The sequence below is a fragment of the Camellia sinensis genome, chromosome 9, assembly GCF_055761805.1.
Source record: "Camellia sinensis isolate YWXY chromosome 9, ASM5576180v1, whole genome shotgun sequence".
Lineage (NCBI taxonomy): Eukaryota > Viridiplantae > Streptophyta > Magnoliopsida > Ericales > Theaceae > Camellia > Camellia sinensis.
This window is the reverse complement of record NC_138969.1, coordinates 33,022,820-33,044,827: the sequence shown is the minus strand read 5'-3', so window position 1 is coordinate 33,044,827 and position 22,008 is coordinate 33,022,820. Positions and strand designations below refer to the sequence as shown.

The following is a 22,008-nucleotide window of genomic DNA, read 5'->3' as shown; positions in this document are numbered from 1 at the left end:
ATCATTATCTACCACAGAGGCTGAATACAAAGCATCAGCAATGACAGCTCAAGAAAGTACATGGCTTATTGTAACAACCCTCATACTGTTTACCGATTAATGACTGATTAACTGCTAATTACTATTAACCGAGACTGATTATGACTGATAACTGAACTGATTAAAGTACTGAATTGAACTGACTGACTGAAAACTGGAATTGAATTGACTGAGTGTGTATGTTAATTTGTATTCTATCTGTTTGATTGATTATTTGATTTGTTCACGTTTTATGTTTAAACTGCTAATTGAAGGCCTTATCGGCGGCCGAACCGGGAATTGATTGATGTTTTATGATCCTCATAATTAATATGAATTTATGGTGTATCTACCTGAAAACTGATTAGGTATGACTAAATTAGATTAAATATTGATCAATTGCATAAGTTTGACTTAATTACCAAACTAGCCTTAGTGGCCACTCAATATATAACATCTTGGAGCCTCATTGCACTCACACGTACACATTTCATCAGCTCATCCCTTAGACTCAACCGACCAAGTAGAGAGAGAGAGAGAGAATTGAGTTGATCTTGGATTCATCTTGAAGAATTGCTTGGTAATTGAAGTATTGGTTTCATAAAAGAGCTCCTAGTCTTGCATTGGAGACCTAAGGTAGAGTAATTACCCTCTTGTTTATCTTGTTCTTGCATGATTCATGTCAAAATTGAAGATTGAGCCATGGATTAGTTCTAGCATGTTGACATAGAGCATAATTCATGCATGCATGTTTGAATTGTTGAGTTGTGAGTTGATTTCATGGCTCAATCTTGCACTGTAGAACAGTCCGCTCGAGCGGAGTACTGGGCGCTCGAGCGGAGGACTGGGTGACACGCTCGAGCGGGCGTCGAGTGGGGATTTCCCCTATCCAGTACTTTTTGGTCCGCTCGAGCGGTATAATGGACGCTCGAGCGGGGACCTTTGTTTGCCTGTACGTTCGAGCGGGGAAACCTGCGCTCGAGCGGGACCCTGTTTCACTGAAATTTCTGAAAATGTTTTCTAAGTGCATCTTTGCATCCTCATTTCATCCTAGGCATTCTTAGGCCTAGTTTTAGACATCTTAATGAGGATATAGATGTAGAACACACCGAGCCAAATTTAGGGATTTAATTATTACCTTTCCCAACTGTGAAACTTAGAGTGTGTTCAATCTGTTAACTGTATAGGGTTGGCATTTCGAGGAGATGCTCTAGCCTACTGTAGCCCAGAACTCTGTGAGTAACAATTGTGTAAAGATATGTTCAACTGATTATCTTTTGAATACTGAACTGAACTGTTTACTGAACTGATATTATTTACTGAATGAATGTATGTCCTTTATTTCTGAACTGTACTGTGGCATCCTTAGCACCTACTGTTTACTGTTACTGTTACAGAGATCTCTGTCGGTTCCCTCGTGGAGCCACTACTGTTTACTGACTGATGGCCATCATTACTGTTCGGTCTTTTAAGACCTACTATTACTGATATGCTAATGGATGTACCACATATGACTGTTTACTGTACTGAGCAACTGAAATACTGATTGAAATGAACTGTTTTCATTACTGTAAGGACATTCATTCTAAACCCCTTTACGCTTTATGTTATTCACTGGGCTTTAGCTCACTGGTCATATATATATGTAGGTGTACAGGCACCGGATCAAAGCTAGAGGCGTCAGGGTTATTCCAGTTTTGTCAAGCCAACCACCATGCCTCACTGCGAGGTTCCGAGTTCGCCATGCTATGGCTTGGGGTGTCTTTTTCCCCCGCTGGTCCCTATTACTATTTTGTATTACTGTATAGACTGTTATCCACTGTACTGTACTGTTATCAAGGGATTAGGTCCTTGTACTGAATGTCTGTAAATGCTTGTATAGCCTGTACTGTTATGAATATATGAATGCATGAAAAATCTTTTTGGCATACAGACTGTCACAGCTCATTGGACATTGTTTAATTACTGTATTGGCTTCTGCCAAGCCCCTGTACTCTGTCTTACTGTATTACTGTTAAGCAGGCCTTCGGTAATCTCAGATTACTAGCCGGTTACGGTACTAAACCCATAGGGGCGGGTTTGGGTCGTGACACTTATACAATTGATGAAGGATCTACACCAGCAGGTTGACTATGGAGTATCATTGCATTGTGACAATCAGTCAGCAATACATTTGGCTGATAATCCAATGTTTCATGAAAGGACAAAGCATGTGGAGGTACATTACCATTTCATTCGAGAAAAAGTGCTCCAAGGAGAGATAGAGATGAAATCAATCAAAACAGATGACCAAGTAGAAGACTTGTTTACTAAAGGACTTGGACCTTTAAAGTTTGTAGAGCTTCGGAAGCAACACGACTTAACTATAAAAGAAGAACTAAATAAAGGAGTCAATGTTGATGGGGAATGTTAAGAGTCATCATTGACTTTTTTAGAATTATCTGGGCTATTAATTGCATATGTTGAATAATCTAGAAGACTCGGGAAAGATCTAGAAGACTCTAGAAAGATCCAAAGAAATTCAGAAGATTCTAGAACATTGTAGAAGATTCTTGAATATTAGAGAAGCTTATAGAAATCTAGAGAAATCTAGAAGGTTCCGGAAGGTTCTAGAATATTTTAGAAATATAGAAAGTACTATTATATACTACAATAGTTTAGAGAGTTCTAGAATATTGGAAAGTATGAATATATGCTAGAATATTCTAGAGGGTTAATAATAGCCCTTGGATCGAAATGATCCTAGCCATTCATTGAGGAGGTGGATGACTATATAAAGGGAAGTGACCTCATTTGGAAAGGACAAGACACAACAACTAAGAGTGGAGTCAAGTACTTGAGTGTGAGTAATTCCAAAAGTGAGGTATCCTTGAAAGTCTTCTTGTATACTTGAGTGTATCTTTGCATCTAAATAAAGATTCACTTTTGTATAGTCATTGTGTTCTAACTCAACCACCATGACCACGCCTTCCTTTTTTTCTTTCTCTTTCTAATCTACAATCACCGGCTACCAGTGACCACCATTGATTGAGGTTCATGGGCAACTACTGAGCACCAACTCCTTGCTTCGTGCTCACCAACGACGAAAGAGATGAGTTTTCGACGAAGAAGATGAGTAGATCTATTCAAATCCGATGTAGATATGAGTAGATCTATGTCAGATTCGGTTAGATCTAAACCAAAAAATAATTGTTGGAGTACAAGCATCTCTCTATATCTGTCTCTTTCGTTCAATTTCTCAGTTTTAATACTTTTTTTGTACTATATATTTCTATTTTCGTGTTGTAATGGAGAAAAGTTTCAAGTTCTGAACAAGTTGTTTTAGAATTTTAATTACAGGCAGTGAAAGCTGTAAAATTTTACAGTTTCAATTTTTTTTGTGCTGAATTGAATCATTCTTTAGAACTGTAAAATTTTGCAGTTTCATAGCATATTTTTCAATTTGATTAATAAGGATAAATACTTAATAGAATTATACTTTGAAACTGTAACATTTTATAGTTTTAAAATTTACTTTTCAATTTGATCAATATTAGAAATTATTTGCTTAAACCCTACAAAAATTGAAAATAACATTTTTTTTTCATTGTTGTTGTTGTTGTTGTTGTTGTTGTTGTTGTGTGTGTGTGTGTGCGTTTTTTTTTTTTTTTTTTTTTTTCAATTTATCAATATTTAACACGTTTTACTATATTTTTTCACTTTAATTTCTCAATTTCTTCTTCTTCTTTTTTTCGACAATATTCTAGACATTCCGGTGAGTCTCTGGTGATATTTTTGACGTCTAGCAAATATTCTAGACATTCCGACGACTTCCAGTGACGTTCAAAACATTTCGGCAATACTCCGGTGAATTTTTGATATTTTGGTGACTTTTCGGTGATGTTGGATATTCCAACGAGTCTTCGATGACCATCTGACGGAAGTCCGACGGTAGTGGGATGTAAGAGCATCTTTAATTTTTTTTTAAAAAAAAAGGATATTTGGGTAATAATTAAAAATATATAGGACTAATTGGTGCAAGTATTTTGTTTTAAGATTAGATGAATTTTGAACTTTTTGTATGAGACTTATCAGTAAGTTTCCCTAAATATTTTTTAATTGGTCCTTTTATCAATTGGGCCAAACAAAATTTTTGATAACCTTTAAACTAGCCTAAATTAATTGAACAAAATTGGGTCATTTTCAGTTTTTAATATAGTACGAAGCTAATGAATTTGGGAGCTTTTTTGGGCCTAATTTTTGGGCCCTTATGCACAGGCCTTACTAACAGTGGTGGAGCACATGGTGACCAAGGGGTCACGTGCCCCCCATGGATTTTTTTTTTTATGTATATAAATAAAATTTTAAACAAAAATAATACTTAGAATAAAATGTTAAGGGCATTTTTAAATTTATAAAAACAATAGTAATTGTTTTATTGAAAATGAAGTGACTACAACAAATTATATTTTTATGTATGAAAATTTTGTGAAAAAATCAATATGAAGATAATATCTATCATTATTGATATGCAAATATAATTAATCTCACTATAGTTATATTAGCATGTGGAATTCACCCTTCATTTGTTATTTTATTATTGGTTGGTGATATCATATATGTCAATAATGACGTGATATCACTATTATATGAAATTTTTATTCAAATTTTTAAAAATTTGATTTATCTTACCATTATATGATTTATTTTACAACTTAAATATATGACTTTTTTACATTGTCCATGATACACTAGTCATATGTAATACTTTCTTTTCCATTTTATTCGAAATTAATTGTAAAATTTTATGTGAAATATTTTTATAATAATTTATTAAAGTTTTTGTACTTAATATTAATTCAAAAATTATTATTATCTTCTTATTGTTGGTTATGAAAAAAAAAATTAAAGTTGTAATTAATAAATGTCTCTCTTGATTTAGTTTCCTCGCTTCGCCGCTTCTTACTAGTCTTAGCTCAGGGCCAGCCCTACCTAGACCAAGTCAGTCATGACAAATTAATGTCTAGACTGGTTTTAGAAATCCTATTAACTTATTATTTTAATTTTTTTCTGTCAAAGCATTTTTCTTTTTGCGATATTAGAGATAAAAATATATCGGCATTCTCATTCAAGGTCTCTGATATTGTCAAAAATGTACCAGAAAGATTTCAATTTGCTTCATGTGGAATGTGATTGCAATAATTGACAAGTCATGGTAAATAGGAATGATTGGTTGTTGTGATGCTTTAGTTCAAAGGAGACAAAATAATTGATCTACTATTTACCTAATGCTGCATTTGATTGAAAAATTTAAAAAGTGATTTGAAAACAAAAATGTAAATAAAATATATTCTCTCCAATCTCTTCATAAATCTTTTAACCAAACACATAAATATAAGGATTGCGGAGTCTTGCTTACAATTTTAAGGTGGAAGAGTATTCCATATCATATGTAGAGGTGTAAATCTGGCTCGGTCCGGCCCATGTCGGGCCTCGCGGGTTCCTGCTAAAATTTGGGCCGGATCATGGGCCAAAAAATTAAGCCCAAGCCTAGGAATATTCGAGCTTTGGGCGGGCCTAACAAAAATTTTTTTTAAATTTTTTCTACCAAAATTTTATTATTTTTCATTAAAAAATACACTGGGCCTCGACGCGGGCCGGACTTCAGGCTGGGCCCTAAGTGGGCCAAGGGTCGGGCCAAACGGGTCGGCCCATGGACCGGGCCGGGCTTCAAAACGATGGCCCAAGCCCTAACTCAGGGGCTTGGGCTTAGGCCCAAGCAGGCCTAAATGGGCCAGGCCCATCTCAAGTCACGTGCTAGTTTCGGGCCGTCCACGGGTCATGGATCATTTTTACACCCCTAGTCATATGCTACACCAAAAAGCTCGAGGAGCAGTCATAATAGAATGGCTTTGCACAATATGGTAAAAAAAGAAAGGGATTGGCGAATGAATGCAAAATCAATGGCCCAAAATATAAGCATCAAGTCAAAGCCCTTGGGTAAGGGCGTAATTTTGGCCCGACCCGGCCCCATGTCGGGCCTTGCGGGCTCCTGCCAAAAAATCGGGCGGGACCGGGTCGGCCCATGGGTCAAAAAACTGGGCCCAGGCCCAAGCCCAGACTCAGGGGTATTCGGGCTATGGGGGGGCCAGTGGGCTGGGCCCCTGGGCATTGGCCTGAGCTCGGGTTTTGGGCGGGCCTAAACAAATTTTTTTTATTTTTTAAAATTTTTTCTATCAAAATTTTATTATTTTTAATTAAAAGTAACACTGGGCCTCGGGTGGGCCGGGCTTTTGGGCGAGCCTTGAGCAGGCCCATGGGCGGGCCACAGGCCGGGCCGGGCTTCAAAACGATGGCCCAGGCCCTAGCCTAAGGCTTAACGGGCCGGGCCTACCTCGGGCCGCAGGCCAAAATTACACCCCTACCCTCGGGTCACCTTTTTTTGTTTTAGTTTTTAGAATTTATTTTTCAAAAAATTTTATTTTTACTAAATTTTTTAAATATTTTTAAATATATATTTTTTTAAATTTTTAGACACACCTAACATAAATATACTTAAAAAATATAATATTTATAATTTTTTTTTAAAAAAATTTACTAAATACCAAAAATATTTAAAAAAAAAACAAAAATTCACATTTTTCATATTTTTATATATTTATTAATTTTTTAAAATATTTTTTTATAAATATTTACTATTTAGATACATCTAAATAAAATACATCCAAAAAAATAAAAAAAAATTAATTAAAATTTTAAAAATATTTACTAAAAAAAAAAAAAATTCAATTTCCAGATTTGACAAATGGATATGAAATCGATGGTCAAAAATTATATGTACCCAATCAAGGATACAGAATAGATACGTTCACTATTCTGTATGATTGCGTTCTCATGTGGGTTATATATTATCATATATATGAGTATAGCTTTTCCATATGCTAAAGAACTCAAATATATAACAAGAGATGGTAAGAGTTAGTGAATATCCGAAAGCTATATGCACTTTTATGCTTGTATTGTTTATACTGATATGCTTTGGAGCATGTGGAATTGAAGCACAAACTAGACGTATTCCCCCTGATGAAAGTAAGAGGCCTTCTATAATTTCAGTTTGTTCATTTCTATTTCATCTTTCTGTGTTATTTTATTTTTTGATTGTGAGTATGAAGAAGAGCTTCATTTCAAGTCTTAACACGGGACCCCTCAGACATCCCCAAATTACTTTTGTTTAGTTTAGTTTTTCATTGGTGGCTAAAGGCCTGGAGCCATTCCCAATGACAAAACTGCTTTTCAGATTCAAAGCTTTTGGATGGAGCATTTTAACAATTACAAAGCTTTTGGAAATAGTGGTGATCTAACATCCTTGTTTGGCAAGTTGGCAAGTTGACTATTTTAATAAGCTAAAATTTTTGTATTTGGGAAGATGGTTGGATTTTTTTTTGTAGTTAAATGTGATGTTTGTGAGAAAAAAAGTGAAATAATTATGGGTTTGATGTGACATTTTGTCTTATTGATTATTTTAGTCTATTTTATTTTTTTGTGAATTTTAGCCTAAAATTGGCTATTTTAGCCTTTGCCAAACAAGGCTAATAATATAGTATCAAACTAGTCAGAGCTTTAGTTACTGGGGGGTTTTGGGTTCAAGTCTGTTTGTTTGCATTTGGTTTCCTGTTTGGTATGTTTGCTTGAACTATGCTTGTTTGTCTGTTTGTCTCTCCACGTTAGAGAGGGTGTTAGATAGCTTGATGTACATATTGGGTCCATTTTCTAACTGTTTAAACTTTTGGGACTAGTAGTGATCTACCATGATGATCTCATCCAAAGGTTCCATATATGACTATTTATCATGTATAACCAATTTGTCCATTAAACAAAGTTCACCTTCTTTACATATGCATGGACTTGATTTTCAGCTCAATTTGTAAATATTAAGGTGTCCAACCATACTTATAGTGTTCATACATAGATATTTCTCCATGTTATCTCTTACTGCTTTAAAAGCCAACATGGTTTTGATTTCTGCAGTGGCAGCTCTTGGTGAAATAGCTGAACAATTGGGTAAAAAAGACTGGAATTTGAATCTGAACCATTGTGATGAAAACTTCAACTGGTACACACCAATAGTCCCCACACGCATATCTAACAGTACTGTCAACTGCAACTGCTCTTCTGCTGATGAATGTCACATCAGTGCCATGTATGTTCCTCCTTTTTTTTCTGTTTTTAAATATACATCTTTACGTATTATTCAAGTGCATTTTTCCCTGAAGATTTTATTTGTGATTGGCTATGATGTTTGAATACTAATGTGTTAAAACTTTTTTATGACGGTTAAAAATCCAAATTCTACTTTGTATAGACTGTAGACAATAAAAAGAGGTCATATCCAGTGTGTGATGTGATCCCAATTTAGATGACACACTACAGCAACATGGTTGACATTTTTTGCATCACTTCTCTTTTTATCCACCATAATAGCAAGAATACCATTCCCAGTTTTACTGCTATTTTCACCTACTACATATTACTTTTGGGGCTTAATATCTTGTCGAATGTCCCTATATGTTGGTCATATATGCAGGCACATGGGTTTTGGCTATATGGAGTATTATATATTTGCCTAATTATTTGTTATTGTTAGTTATATAATGGTAGGCCTTGACGCTCCATTGTGACCTAAGTGTCATGGATTTGAAATACGGAAATAGCCTCTCGTATGTAGGGGTAAGCTTGCAGCCTGTGCACATTTAACCCTTTCCAGACCCTGCAGTGGTGGGAGCCTCGTGCATTGGGCTGTGCTCTCTCATTTGACAGTTTTTTCAATGAAGTCACAAGCTTATAATCTTTCAAAGTGTAGATGGTGGGCAGTAGAAAGAGACTTTAATCAAAATGTCCAAATCCTTCACATGGGGACCAACCTATAATTATCATGTGAGCTACTCTATTACCATATTGTCTGGCATAATGGTAGTTCTTTTCAGGTGTTCTAAAATGAGAAGTTATACTTATGTAGTGAAGAATTTTTTTTCCTCTAATGTTATCAATCATGCATGTTTGTTTTTTGGATTTCTTAAACCATGTTATTGTTCCTAGCTCAATATTGGTCTGTCACTTTTTATTTATGCCATGCACTCTTCATGGTTTCCATGAAAATATATTCATATTATATTGCTAATTGCTAATTTGCTAGGCTGGTTGGGAAAAGCAAGGGTATATTTTGGATGTTGAGTTATGCTAGAGACTTCAAATAATCTACCAAATCTTCTACCAAACCTCTCACATGGGTGTGGAACCTATACACATGTGGGTTTGTCTGGGTCCAATACCATGTGAGAGGTTTGGTAGAAAATTTGATAGATTATTTGGGATTTATAGCATTTTCCTTTGATGTTCCATAGAACTGGAATGACTGCTAATAGTATTCATAGTATTTCAAGGTGGAAATCTAACATCTTGAGCTTGCAAAGTGACAAGAATAAATTGTAGCCAATCTACAAATGAAATTTCAAAATTATGAATAAGGGTACGTGATGAAACAGTAAACAAAGAACCACTCTAGGGTTTCTGCAATTCTCTCAACTCAATCAATGTTAATTCAATCAATGGGAGTATCTTCCTTACACAATCCCATATATATATGTTCCATAACCGTAACCAAATAAGGAAATTAAAGAAAAATGGGAAATAAATTAAATGGAAACAAATCCTAAAACTAAATCTCCTTCTATGCTGTCAATTGGCACCTCTTGCTCCTAAAATATGTCTTCAAGCCTTTCCTCTCCATCAGTAAGTTTTCTATTCTTCGTTAGGTGACCTCATTTCAGCTGAGTAAATCTTCACTTCAAATACTAAAATGTTTAATAGGTGCATTCAAATTCAAGGGGAAGGCAAAATTCACACTATGTGATTGACAATACCTTGGTAGTTAGACAGCTACTCCATCGACTTATTATTACATTGTAGTGAATTAGTATGTAGGAACATGAGGTGGCTTTCATTTCAATTTTGAACTCATACATGGCACATACTGCTGATTTACATACCTAATTACATATGTATATGGGTGCCTCACACAGATGTTTTGAACATTGGCATTTCTAAACTCTTGCATTGGCTCTGTGTGTACACTTATTACTTGGAGTTTTTCATGGTTTGTGCTTTTAATTATTTGTTGTTAACTGCTATACATTGCTGCATTTTGTAATTGTTTGTTTTCGTGGTGATGACTCTTTCTATCTTGTATATGGTATACAAATCTCTAATTCAATAATTAATAATTGATTGCTGGAAGAATTTATCTACTTCATTTACAAGGGTTGAATGTAACATTTACATACTGGAAAGTATCCTAAACCAAAATTTGAATCCAAGTCTTTCTGTTTCCTTGTAACAGAATTCTCAAAGGGCAGGATCTTTCTGGTGTCCTACCACGATCGATAGTGAAGTTACCCTACCTTAAAATTATGTGGGAAGAGCTTCCAAGTTCCAAATTTATGTTTGTTCTTCATATCTGTTAAATAGTTTTTATGATTCCATCATGTTCAAAGTGCTATCTATTGTGTACAGTGATTTATCTCGCAACTATCTCCGTGGTTCTCTTCCCCCTGAATGGGCTTCTACCAAGTTGGAATATATGTGAGCAATATATGCACTTCTCTGTTAGTTTCAGTTTCCTAAAATTAACGAAGTGAAGCTTCTGTAGGTATCTTTCTATGAATCGCATATCAGGAACAATTCCAAAGTTTTTGGGAAGTATTACCAGTCTCACCAATGTGTATTCTCCCTCTCTCTCTCTCTCTCTCTCTCTCTCTCTTGCATGCATGTGGATATGAACTATGAACGTCGGAAAAGAACAAATTTTCAAAGTTTACATGATAAACTTGTATCGTAATTTTGAAAGACGTTGAATTTTCAGGAGCTTCGAAAGCAACATGTTTAATGGAACTGTTCCAGCAGAGCTCGGGAATTTGGTCGACTTATTGTATCTGTGAGTCCTGTCCTACATCACCTCTTCAATATAATTCATATATCTTTATCCAACCCTAGATTTTCAACAAATTGTGCAATTCATCCCAAATTTATATGTTTATGTTGGTTACCCCCTTTGGGCACTGTAACAATTTTAACTCTAACAATCTCACTGGGGAGCTGCCAAAGGAATTCAGTAATCTGATAAATTTGAGAGAACTGTAAGTTCATTAGTAATCTTGTGCAGTTTCATAATTATAAATTTGTGTCGTGCCACTGTTTTAGGTAGTTTTCAATCTTTTCTTTGTTTTCAACTTTGGGTAAAAGCAGTAGGTTGAGCAGTAACAATTTGAATGGAAAGTTACCCAGTTTCCAGAGTTGCAAACAACTTAGAATACTGTAAGTGTTTCTTCGTTTTAAGCATTCAGTAACATTTGAAAAGATAAAAATTATAGTGCAATTTTAATTCATTTGATATCTATCATGACAGAGAGCTTGAAGCAAGTGGGTTTGAAGGACCTATACCTTCTGACATTTCTCTCTTGCGTAATTTAACTGAAATGTAAGTTCAGATTTTTGTGGTCATATTTCTTGGAATAAGTAATTTTAGTACTATGCTTTTAAGCTTTTTAAATCAAGATAGATATTTCTAAAGGCAAGTATTTTTAATGGGATCTCTGAGCAGAAGGATTACAGACTTGAACGGAGGGGCTTCAGAATTTCCAAAGCTAGAAAACATGACAGCCTTGGAAAAATTGTGAGTCATACCAAGGATTGAAAAAAATCATATAAAGTATGCTAGTCTTGACCTCATCAGCAACATTACTTGCATAAATTTGGTTTTCTTTGCAGGATGTTAAGGAACTGTAACATATCCGGAACAATCCCAGTCTATCTAGCAAGTTTTCCTTTAAAAGTATTGTAAGTCTCCTACTCCCTTATTATTCTTTTTATATTTGATAAGTCCTACTTTCTCATAATTCTTTTAATTTATTCTAGATTTATTTCATGACAGACTATCACATCCCGGACTATTACTAGTAACGTACTATTTTGAGATAGATATATGTATGTGTGAGTGTGTTTTGTATGAAATCGAGATGACATACCTGAACATACAAAATTTTATGTATAAGAATATGAATGTAGACTTTTCATATGTATCGACCGTAGAGTAATGTCACTGCTGGAAATGAGGGTTTTGGCGGCGTTTAAAAAACGCCGCTATAAGTTTTAAAAACGCCATCTAAACCTTTTGTGGCGTTTTTCACCAAGCGCCGAAGATGTGGCCGTCGCTATAACTTTGTGACGCTTTAGAAACGTCGCTATATTATTATACGCGGCGTTTTATAAAACGCCGCTAAAAGTTCCACCATGACATCACCATGCTATTTAGCGACCTTTTTAAAACGCCGTCGTACTCTTTTTGAAAAATCTATCCGTTGAAATAATATTTAGCGACGTTTTTAGAAACGCCATGATAGCCTCTTTTTTTTATAAAAAAAAATTATACTAATTTTATATGATTGAACTAAAAAAACGAAAAAATAACACTAATATGAAATAATAACTCTCATTCAAATATCAAATACAACATTAGTTCACTTTCCCATTCAATTTAATATCCAATCACCATTAATCACAAAATAACATATTCACAAATCATGTTTTAACAAAGACATTAACCGAGAAAGAAGAAATGGCAAATTACTAACATATTCACAATTTAATGATTGATCCAACTATACAAGAGATGGCAAATTACTACCAAGAAAATTATCCCCAACTCAAGATATCACCAAAATAAGAGACTATTGAACTTTACTAAATTGCATTTCAAAAATCTATTCCTGCCTGTAACATAAATTTCAAGCTTGGATGAGTTAAATTCAAATTGATGAGAGAGTTCACTATTAGTCTTCATTGGTCTACATACCTGCATCAGAACATAAATTACAATCAGATTCACAAAAATAAACATAAATTGAAGAATTTGTAAACTTAATTTTCTTAATCACTTGATTGCATTTATTTATTTTTAATTGTTTAATTTTTTTGGTAGAGGTGGTTAGAGTTTTGCTCCTGACACAAATCTATGATTTAAGTTACAACTTTACTCCTTCAATGGTATTTAAACAAAAACTAGGGCTAAAATTTTTGTTTTCGTCCAGAATTGAAAACAAGCTTTAAAAACAATTTAGGTTTTAACAGAAAGCTCTGTTTAAGGGATTTATTACATTTCTTTATTTATTATTTTTCCAAAAAAGACTAAAGCCCATCAATATAAACTTTAAGCCTATTGTTGGCAACTGTAATTGAGCTCTATATTCCCTTTCTTAATTGGAATCCCAATTTTGTGCATTAACAAACAAAAGTTCATATGCCAGAATCCTCACCTTAAAGAGGACCTACAAAAAAATTTTTGTGTTATAGAAATTAGGCTATCAAATCCCAAGGATTTTAACAACAGCAAATTATTTTCACAAGCCCATCAGCAAATCAGTAAGTCTTGCCCTAGCATCTACATAAAGATTCTTTGTGCACATCAAATATTTTTGTCATCACCACCATGGATTTTAGGAAGGAGAAAATGTTGGAAATAAACATGTTCCAAGTTTACTGAAATTTCAGTTGACTTTTGAACATTGGGAAACTAGTAACTTAACACTCTGTTCATTCATAATTATCTTTATAAAAGACATAAGTTATTATGATATCACTCTCCGTCTACTAAGCCAGGCAATTCACACAAAGCTTTAACCCGATCCTGTCGTGGCATTGAACAATTTATGTTTTCAAACAACACATGCCAATTTCCACACTAGAAGTTTTTTATTGCATTAAAAAAAAAAAAATACTGTTCTGTCTAAGGAGACATTGCCATGAGGATCTTCAGGCTGTGGCATTTGAATGAAAGTTCTATTCAGATCAAGTTTGACCAAGACAGTCACAATTTCATGTTTACCAAGCACTATAAGCAGATTATGGAAGGTGATGCACCTTTAGTAATAGACAAAAAAATACCTCTATGGAAGTATCTCTTCTCTCAGCTGCTGCAACAAGTGTTTCAATGTTCAAAGCAGAACCAAACCCTGTAGTAGATGAATGTTGCATGCCTACATAGATGGGATGCTCAAGAAATCAACACTAGAAAGGAAAAGTAAGGGATTTCATGGTGAAATGAGGATTTAATATCGAAAATGGCAAGCATGATAAAATAACTTACTCGAAGTAATTGCCCTGGAAGAATGTAGAAACCCAGAAGAAGAAGATAATACAGCTGCTGGAACGCCAGTTGCATTCTGTGATGAGATCATTTGTAAAGACCGAGAGACAATTGGAGGCAAAGAACATCTTAGATGTGTAAATTAAAATAAATAAATAAAACCAATAAAAGAGTAATTTTATTGAAAACAATACATACAATGCCACCATCACCAATAGAAAGATTTTCTAGCTATGCTTAGTTGCACAATTAAATGCTCCTTAACACAAGAAAATGGCACATGTAATCAAAACTGGAGCTTTCTATACAAAACTCATGATCAAAATCCAGCATAAACCATACCTTAAGCCGTAATTCTTCAGTAATAACCTCTAAATCCCTCACAGGATCCACAATATCATCAACATGAATGATATCTGGATCTTCAAATGCACCTAAAATACATAGTACAAGTGAATTATTTGATGGTAATACTTGATAAATGAACAAGTTGATGCTGTAGAGCAGATAATCAAAGCGAGTTCCCAATTAATCCCCAAAATTATTGCAGCGGCACCCAACACAATAACTAGGAACAACAAAATTGTTCATTAAGAATAACATCGAGAAATTGTAAGGCAATGTCTTAGCAAAAGAAACAGCTACAAGATATAAACTACTGAAACCATTCACGCTCCTTTGAATCCAGATGACTTATATAGCAGTATACAGGGATTGAAACCATAAGGGCTTATTAAGCAAGTATAGGAAAAAAAAATCATTGGTCCAATGAGAAAATTAGACAACAAAGCTTATATGATACTTGCTCCATCCCATTTTGTGTCATGGTTGACCATGCAGGCATTAAATGAGAGATTTACAAAGATGCCTCTATTCTATTTGAGTAACTCTTTTGGGAATAGGATTGGACTTGAATACAGTATTTTGAAAAGCACACCTTAGTGAAGACTTACGAGAGAAAAGCAAGGTCAGGCAAAGCCTCAAGGCCTCAAGGCAACTTCAACCAAGTTGAATACTCTTTTGGCAAAGCAAGAGATATTGTATTTTTGAGCTATGATGCATTTCAGTCAAGTCCCTCTTTTCTATCCTTTTATCAATAAAATTATTCTTTGCTGATCAAAAAAAAAAAAGCAAGAGATATTGTGGCCACTGCTGGGGATAAAATTATTTGTTGAATAGTTGATCAATTCTTTTTCTTTTTTATGCTTCCAAATGTTAAACATTTGAAATATTAGTTTTGTTGGACATTGATATTTGGAATCTTAAATTTTGTAGGATGTTTTATTTTTTATGGATATTTAATATTTTGACAAATAAGACAGGATTAGCAAAATTTGATAGTGAGAGACAGAATAGGATGACAAGGAAGCATAAACTACTCCAAAATTCAGATCATCCATGTCTTCAATAAATGGGACTGCCAAAAATGGAAAGGCAGATGCATAAAATAGGAGAGAGCGAGTATAAACTAGTCCAAATTCCAGTTCATTAATGTGTTTAAATAAATCTTACACTGAAATAGAACAAGAAGAATTATGTTCAACAAATATGGATAAATATAAACAGAAAATAATAAAAACAACAGACGGACGATAATAACTATATGGCATGAATGAAGAAAAGAATACTATGTTTTGACTCCTCAAATATGTATTACAGAAACTCATTGAAAATAATGACCAAGATGATTAGATGTAATAGCAAAAGAACAAATATAGGGAACTGTACAAAAAAGATGAGCATCTCACGTAAAACATGAAAAATGCCATCAACTGCACGAATGTGAGACAAAAAACTGTTCCCCAATCCTTGTCCTTCATGAGCACCTCGAACAAGTCCAGCTATGTCATGAATTTCTATGAAAGCTGATACCTGTCCAAAAACAAAATAAGTCAGGAAAGAAATACACTATTAAAATCAGCAAACCAAAAATGCTTTATGATGTAGAACTATTACAGATCTCTACAATATTCTGGCTTAAAAAGCGCACAACATCTGTAATTGAAACATTACAGTTTAAAAGTCTAGTCATAAACCTGATTCTTTGGCTTGTACAGTTGGCAAAGCCATTCAAATCGCTCATCAGGAACATTAACTCGTGCCTCATTGGGCTCAATGGTACAAAAGGGAAAGTTCTCCGCTGGTATGGACAACTTTGTGAGTGTGTTAAAAAGAGTAGATTTGCCCACATTTGGCAATCCAACCTGAAATACAATCAATAAGAACAATAAGCTCAGCATTTAGATTATAATGCAACTTAAGTATATTCCTGATGTGACCAGTAAAGAAAGGCAAGTGCTTGGAACTACAAAAGCCAATGTTGTTATCAACTCAGTTTGAGGTGTTGCACCATTAAACAATTTGATGCAGTAAGAATGCTTGGATGTTTAGTCACAAATGAAAGGTAATTTGAGCATTTTACCACACAGGACACTGATTAAAATTACTAGTACTACAAATTTCTGAAATGTGTAGTCTCAAATTTTCAAAACTATCTGTAAGACTGTGATGTGACACTAACAATGGATTCCATTATCCACAATGCAAACCTTTGCGACAAGGGATTACTCAAATTATGTATAAAACATAACAAGGCATTCAAATTTTGTTAAACATGCAACAGCCCTAAATAGTTTGAGGGATGTTTCAATTACATTTCCGGAAATTTTAGGGTCTAGTGCATCTGTAAATTCTTTCTTAGAAACTCATATCCAATTGAGTAACATCAACAGGCCCAGAGTATCTAAACACTCCAAGATGCCCAAAACAAAATAAAAAATAATATCCCTGTTAACATCCCCTTCCAACCAGTACTACAGACCTTCAAACACATTGACAAAATTGAGGTTTAAAAAATATTAGGACATCTTAGGGTGTCTTCTTCAATTAGAAAGGGATCAAGGCCCTGTGCACACAACATTGCAATGTAATATATATATCATCTTCAATATAGGTGATAAGGTAAATAGTGCATATATCATATTTTCTTCTTAAGTAGATGGTAAAGTCTAATTATAGATAGATAATGTTTAATTATCAACATGAAAAGAAAATAATCTATTTAATTTTTGTAAAGACAGTATATGTATTGTAGTAAGCAAGCTGAATCTCTGAATCACAGAGCTGAACTGACATGGTTAAGTCTGAAATGGCTCTGATGAATCACCGATCTGATGAATCACCGATCTGTTTCGCTGAGACCGAGCTGAATCTCTGAATCACAGAGCTGAACTGACAGAGATAATTAGGGTTTAGACAGCAGAGAGAGAGAGAGAGAGAGAGAGAGTCGCTCACCGATCTGAATCGATTCACCGATCTGAATCGATTTGGAGAGAGAACTTCGAAATGGCTAAGATCTTGGAAATGGCTCTGATGAACTTCGAACTTCGAAGAGGCTCTGATGAACGCTTACCGATCTGAATCGATTTCGATTTTGAGAGCGAGAGCGAGCGCGAGTGTGAGTGAGAGTGAGAGCGAGAGCGAGAGTGAGATTCAAAATAAAGGTGAAACAGGGAGGGAGCGTGTAGGACAAAACCATTTCAAGTCGTTTATAAACGTCTTCTATGCATAAAACGGTGCCGTTTTGATTAGACAAAAATACGACGTTTATAAAATGCCGTTAAATATTACAAACAGTGGCGTTTTAAGAAACGCCGTTAAAAATACGCCTCCAAAACTGATATTTCCTGTAGTGTGTTGTATAAACATAATTTTTTAAACATAATTTCCATGTTGTTTGATATATACGTGTATGGGTTCTGCTATCTTCTTACTTGAATGAAGTGCGATAGAATTGTAACCACTTCTATTAAACATTGATTGTCCCCACCCTCTTTATACACATTTGGAACTGCGCTCTTACAAGTGGGTGTGCATAGAAATAAAGGGGGTGCATTTAGAATCACCCAGAAAGTATAGCATTCTAAGGTTGGGGGACTTCCATTGTTATTCTTATACACAAAAGGTAGAAGAATGGAAGGGGAAGAGGGGGACCTGATGTAGCTAACCACAAAATTTATACCAACCTGATGTAACGACTTGATTATTCACTACATCATCATGGTCACTTAATCATATATATATATATATATATTTTGGTGATAAATTGGTCACTTAATCATCTATTGCCATCACAAACGGTCGATAATTATGGCTGCCGTGTATTAATTGGTTATTGGTCATCATGGAAGAGAGTCGGCGTTTTGCAAATTGTTTAAGCAGGAAAAGAGATGAGAAATTTGATGGATAGAATTACGACCATAAAGTACCAAGGAAACTAAAAATGAAGGTAGTTTGATCTAAAACTTAAGATAATGAGTGTAAGCCAAAATTTGGTCAGCCTAAACGACATAAAAATGAATTGGATCTTATAAAAATAAGGATATAATAGTCAATCAACTTTATTATAGTTCCATGTGCTAGTCACATGACCTTTTTCCACCCAGTACCTAGCTGTGTGCAACAGTTGGACCAATTTGATAGAAATTGAGATTTTTGGTTTTATGTGTTGTAATTGAAACTATAACAACCAAATTAAAACAAGAACGAAAATATCTTAAAATGTGATTTACACTTTTAATACAAATCTTGATACATCATATTGATATAGTTTTCAGAAAATCTTCACTAACAAATACATGACTCAAGAAGAGTAGAACCAAGTGGATGTTATATTACAAAATAGAGTGAGTGGGTTAGTTGCATTTGTAAAAGGTTTCATCTTGAAAATAATTAAAATTCATAGAACATAAAATGTCTTGCTTTTGGAAAGAAACTATGTTCATGTAAAGCAATGGATTATTAATATTGTTATTAATATTTGAATTTTTTTCGTTCTACATTGTAGACACCCAATTTTTGACCGACCTTAAGACTCAGACGTCACCGATTGAGCGCTTGGTGATGTTGCATAATGTGCTCGTTCAGAAGTTTTAGAGTCGCGGCCGTGAGCCCTGCCTCCGGACTTCCGAACCCTTTTCTGTGCCTTGTCTCGGTTTGCGAACCAGACTCGGTTTTCTCTGTTTCTTTTCCTAAGGGAAGGGAGAGGTCCCGTAGACCGTCTCTCAATGTCCGTAGGCTACATTTGGTGGCCGTAGGCCATTTTGCCCATTTCGGAGTCCGGTTCCCGGTTTTCGAGACCGTAGGCCGTGTGCCTCGGTTCGGGACCGCTTAACCATCTCCTATTGCTCTGATTTTTGGCATACATCTCATTTTATCCCTTTTGAGGGACACTGGGGTCCCGGAAACCCACTTCGTGGCCGAACGCCATTTTCGGTGCTTAACAGCCCATTTTCGGGATCCCGAACTGCGTGTTTTGGTCCCCGAGCATTCGTTTTGCAACGGTTTTCGTTCATTTTTGGCAGGTACCTCTGTTTTATCACCAGGGAGGTCACTGAAGGGTGGGAGGCCAGCAATTGTTGCAGCAACCAGTTATCTCTCCTCCGGAGCCTCCCGGCGCCCGTTTTTCCAACTTCCGGGCTAATGTTGAACACCCTAGGGTTAGTGTTGCCAACTTTCAACCACATATTTGTGATGTACACACATGAGAGGCCCCTAAAAGGTGGTGGCCGGCCATTAAGGTTACCTGACCCTTTTGACCCCTTTCTTCCGGGCTAATGTTGAACCCCTTGGACCTTTTTTCTTGAACTTTGAACCACATATCTGTGATCTACACACATGAGAGGCCCCTAAAAGTTCATGGCCGGCCAGTAATTCAACTTGACCCTTTTGATTCCCTCTTTCCGAGCCAATGTTGAACCCCTTGGACCCACTTTCTCGGACTTTTAACCACATGGTTGTGTTGTACACACATAGGAGTACCTCCCCAGTAGCTGGCCGGCCAGAAAATCTCATTGAACCTTTTGACCCCTAGCCGGCCGGCTAGGTGGTGTGGCCGGCCGGCCACCTCCAGCAAAAGTGATAGGCCGGCCGTGTTCCCTGCACTGTGCACTTTACAGCTGTGGGGCAATATCCCCCAGACAAGATATTTATCCGGGGGATATTTTGTGGGGGAATTTTGCTCTCCTTTTCCCCCACCTTTACACCCCCTTTTGAACCCTTATAACCAGCTGGTGGCCTCCTTTGTTGGGGTTGGAAAAACTCTTCTTCAAGCTCCCATATAGAACTCCATCTCCATAGCTCTCAATTCTTCAAAAAACCCTAAGTCCCTAACCTTCATTCCTTCTACACCACCAAGCTCTACCACCACCACCTCATTTCCAGCAACAAGGGAGGTTTCTCAAAGGCAAAAGAAGCTGCAAATCCATCCAAGAAGCAACAAAAGCTTGAGTCTTCAAGGGTAAGTAATACTTTTACCCTTTTGACCCTTTTTCTTGATTTATTTGTAAGCCCCACTTCCTTTTTGTTTCAAGCTCCGGCCCTAACTGAAAAGGGCCCTATTTTGAGCTCATCTTCACTTTTCATTAAGGGCTCAACCCTGTTTGAGCCCTCCATAATACACTTGCTTCATTGATCCTCTTGTATGTCATGATTTTGCATGCTATTTTTGGCCCATGAGCAATTTATTTTCGAGCATGTTGTAAACTGATATAAGGCTTATTTTGAGCCCCTCTTCAACATTGGAGAAGGGCTCAACATTGTTTGGTGTCTCCATGTGTCACTTGTAGTTATGTCCCTTATTTGGCCCCATTTTTGCATGAATTGGCAGCCCCCTTTGCTTCTGTTTTTGGACCTTGGTCCGAACTGAAAGTGGCCTTATTTTGGCCTATACTTCATGTTTCATTCACACTTTTTTCCTGTTTGGTGATTATTTTGTATACTTCATGTTATAGCACCTTTTGAGCCTTGTTTTGCATCACATTTTTAGCATATTTTTATACTGATTTTGAGGCTGCCATATACTGTAAATGTTCATATTTTTGGTCCATCTTCAGTGTTGTAGAAGGAAATTTTTCAGTTTGGGTTTTGCTTATGCCACTTGCTTCATTACCCCTCTTTTGGCCCCTATTCTTGCATGCTATTTTTGCCATACCTATGCTTGCTGTTTGGCCATGTTTATAACTGTGAAAGTGCATCTTTTGGGACTGTATAGCTTCTGTCTTTGCATTGCATGCCCATATTGTGCATGTTTAGCATAGCTATAGGCCATTTCGGGTGCCTAATGTCGCATTTCGGGACATTTCCTTGCATTTCATGTCATTTCGCTTCATTTCGGGACTGTTTTCCCCCATATTTTAATGCTGAAATTCCATTAGTATGCTTGCATATCGTTTTTGCCATGTTGCATCATATTTTGTCATCGCCTCGGTTTGCGTGCCCGTGTGCACGCATTTCGAGGCACTTCATTTTTATCCGCCGGCATCCCATGTGAGTGTGGCTGAGGCTCACTCATGTTGGTATAAGCCCATTTATCATTTCCATGCCATTTCATCGCATTTTGCATTGCCTCGGTTTGCGTGCCCGTGTGCACGCATTTCGAGACACTTTATTTTTATCCGCCGGCATCCTATATGAGTGTGGCTGAGGCTCACTCATGTTGGTATAAGCCCATTTATCATTTCCATGCCATTTCATCGCATTTTGCATTGCCTCGGTTTGCGTGCCCGTGTGCACGCATTTCGAGGCACTTCATTTTTATCCGCCGGCATCCTATGTGAGTGTGGCTGAGGCTCACTCATGTTGGTATAAGCCCATTTATCATTTCCATGTCATTTCATCACATTCCGCCATCGCCTCGGTTTGCGTGCCCGTGTGCACGCATTTCGAGGCACTTCATTTTTATCCGCCGGCATCCCATGTGAGTGTGGCTGAGGCTCACTCATGTTGGTATAAGCCCATTTATCATTTCCATGCCA

The 22,008-nt window shown here is 36.1% G+C and overlaps 1 protein-coding gene and 1 long non-coding RNA gene across 4 annotated transcripts; both read right to left on the bottom strand.

Annotated features, from left to right (window-relative positions):
• Window positions 1–12,583: 12,583 nt before the first annotated feature.
• LOC145798538 (uncharacterized) lies at window positions 12,584–14,387 on the bottom strand. The gene is made up of 3 exons (XM_082886502.1): window positions 14,195–14,387; window positions 13,993–14,084; window positions 12,584–12,904 (listed from the first exon to the last, which is right to left on the bottom strand). The coding sequence occupies exons 1-3, from the start codon at window positions 14,283–14,285 to the stop codon at window positions 12,764–12,766; spliced, it is 324 nt and encodes a 107-aa protein (XP_082742628.1). The 5' UTR covers window positions 14,286–14,387; the 3' UTR covers window positions 12,584–12,763.
• A 154-nt stretch (window positions 14,388–14,541) lies between these two features.
• On the bottom strand, window positions 14,542–17,848 carry LOC145798539 (uncharacterized). Of its 3 annotated transcripts, XR_014339524.1 has the most exons (5): window positions 17,489–17,848; window positions 17,328–17,420; window positions 16,231–16,398; window positions 15,943–16,066; window positions 14,542–14,628 (listed from the first exon to the last, which is right to left on the bottom strand). It is a non-coding gene; the product is annotated as an uncharacterized LOC145798539 (long non-coding RNA). The 3 variants fall into 3 exon arrangements; XR_014339525.1 differs by lacking the exon at window positions 17,328–17,420 and having other exon boundaries at window positions 17,507–17,828; XR_014339523.1 differs by lacking the exon at window positions 17,328–17,420 and having other exon boundaries at window positions 17,489–17,825.
• Between the last annotated feature and the right edge of the window lie 4,160 nt (window positions 17,849–22,008).

Coding starts and splice junctions, on each gene's coding strand:
- LOC145798538 (XM_082886502.1), bottom strand. CDS start 14,285: ATGATCTCATCACAGAATGCAACTGGCGTTCCAGCAGCTGTATTATCT. Junction 14,085..14,194: donor TTCCAGGGCAATTACTTCGA/GTAAGTTATTTT, acceptor CCATCTATGTAG/GCATGCAACATTCATCTACT. Junction 12,905..13,992: donor GAAGAGATACTTCCATAGAG/GTATTTTTTTGT, acceptor GTTCTGATGCAG/GTATGTAGACCAATGAAGAC.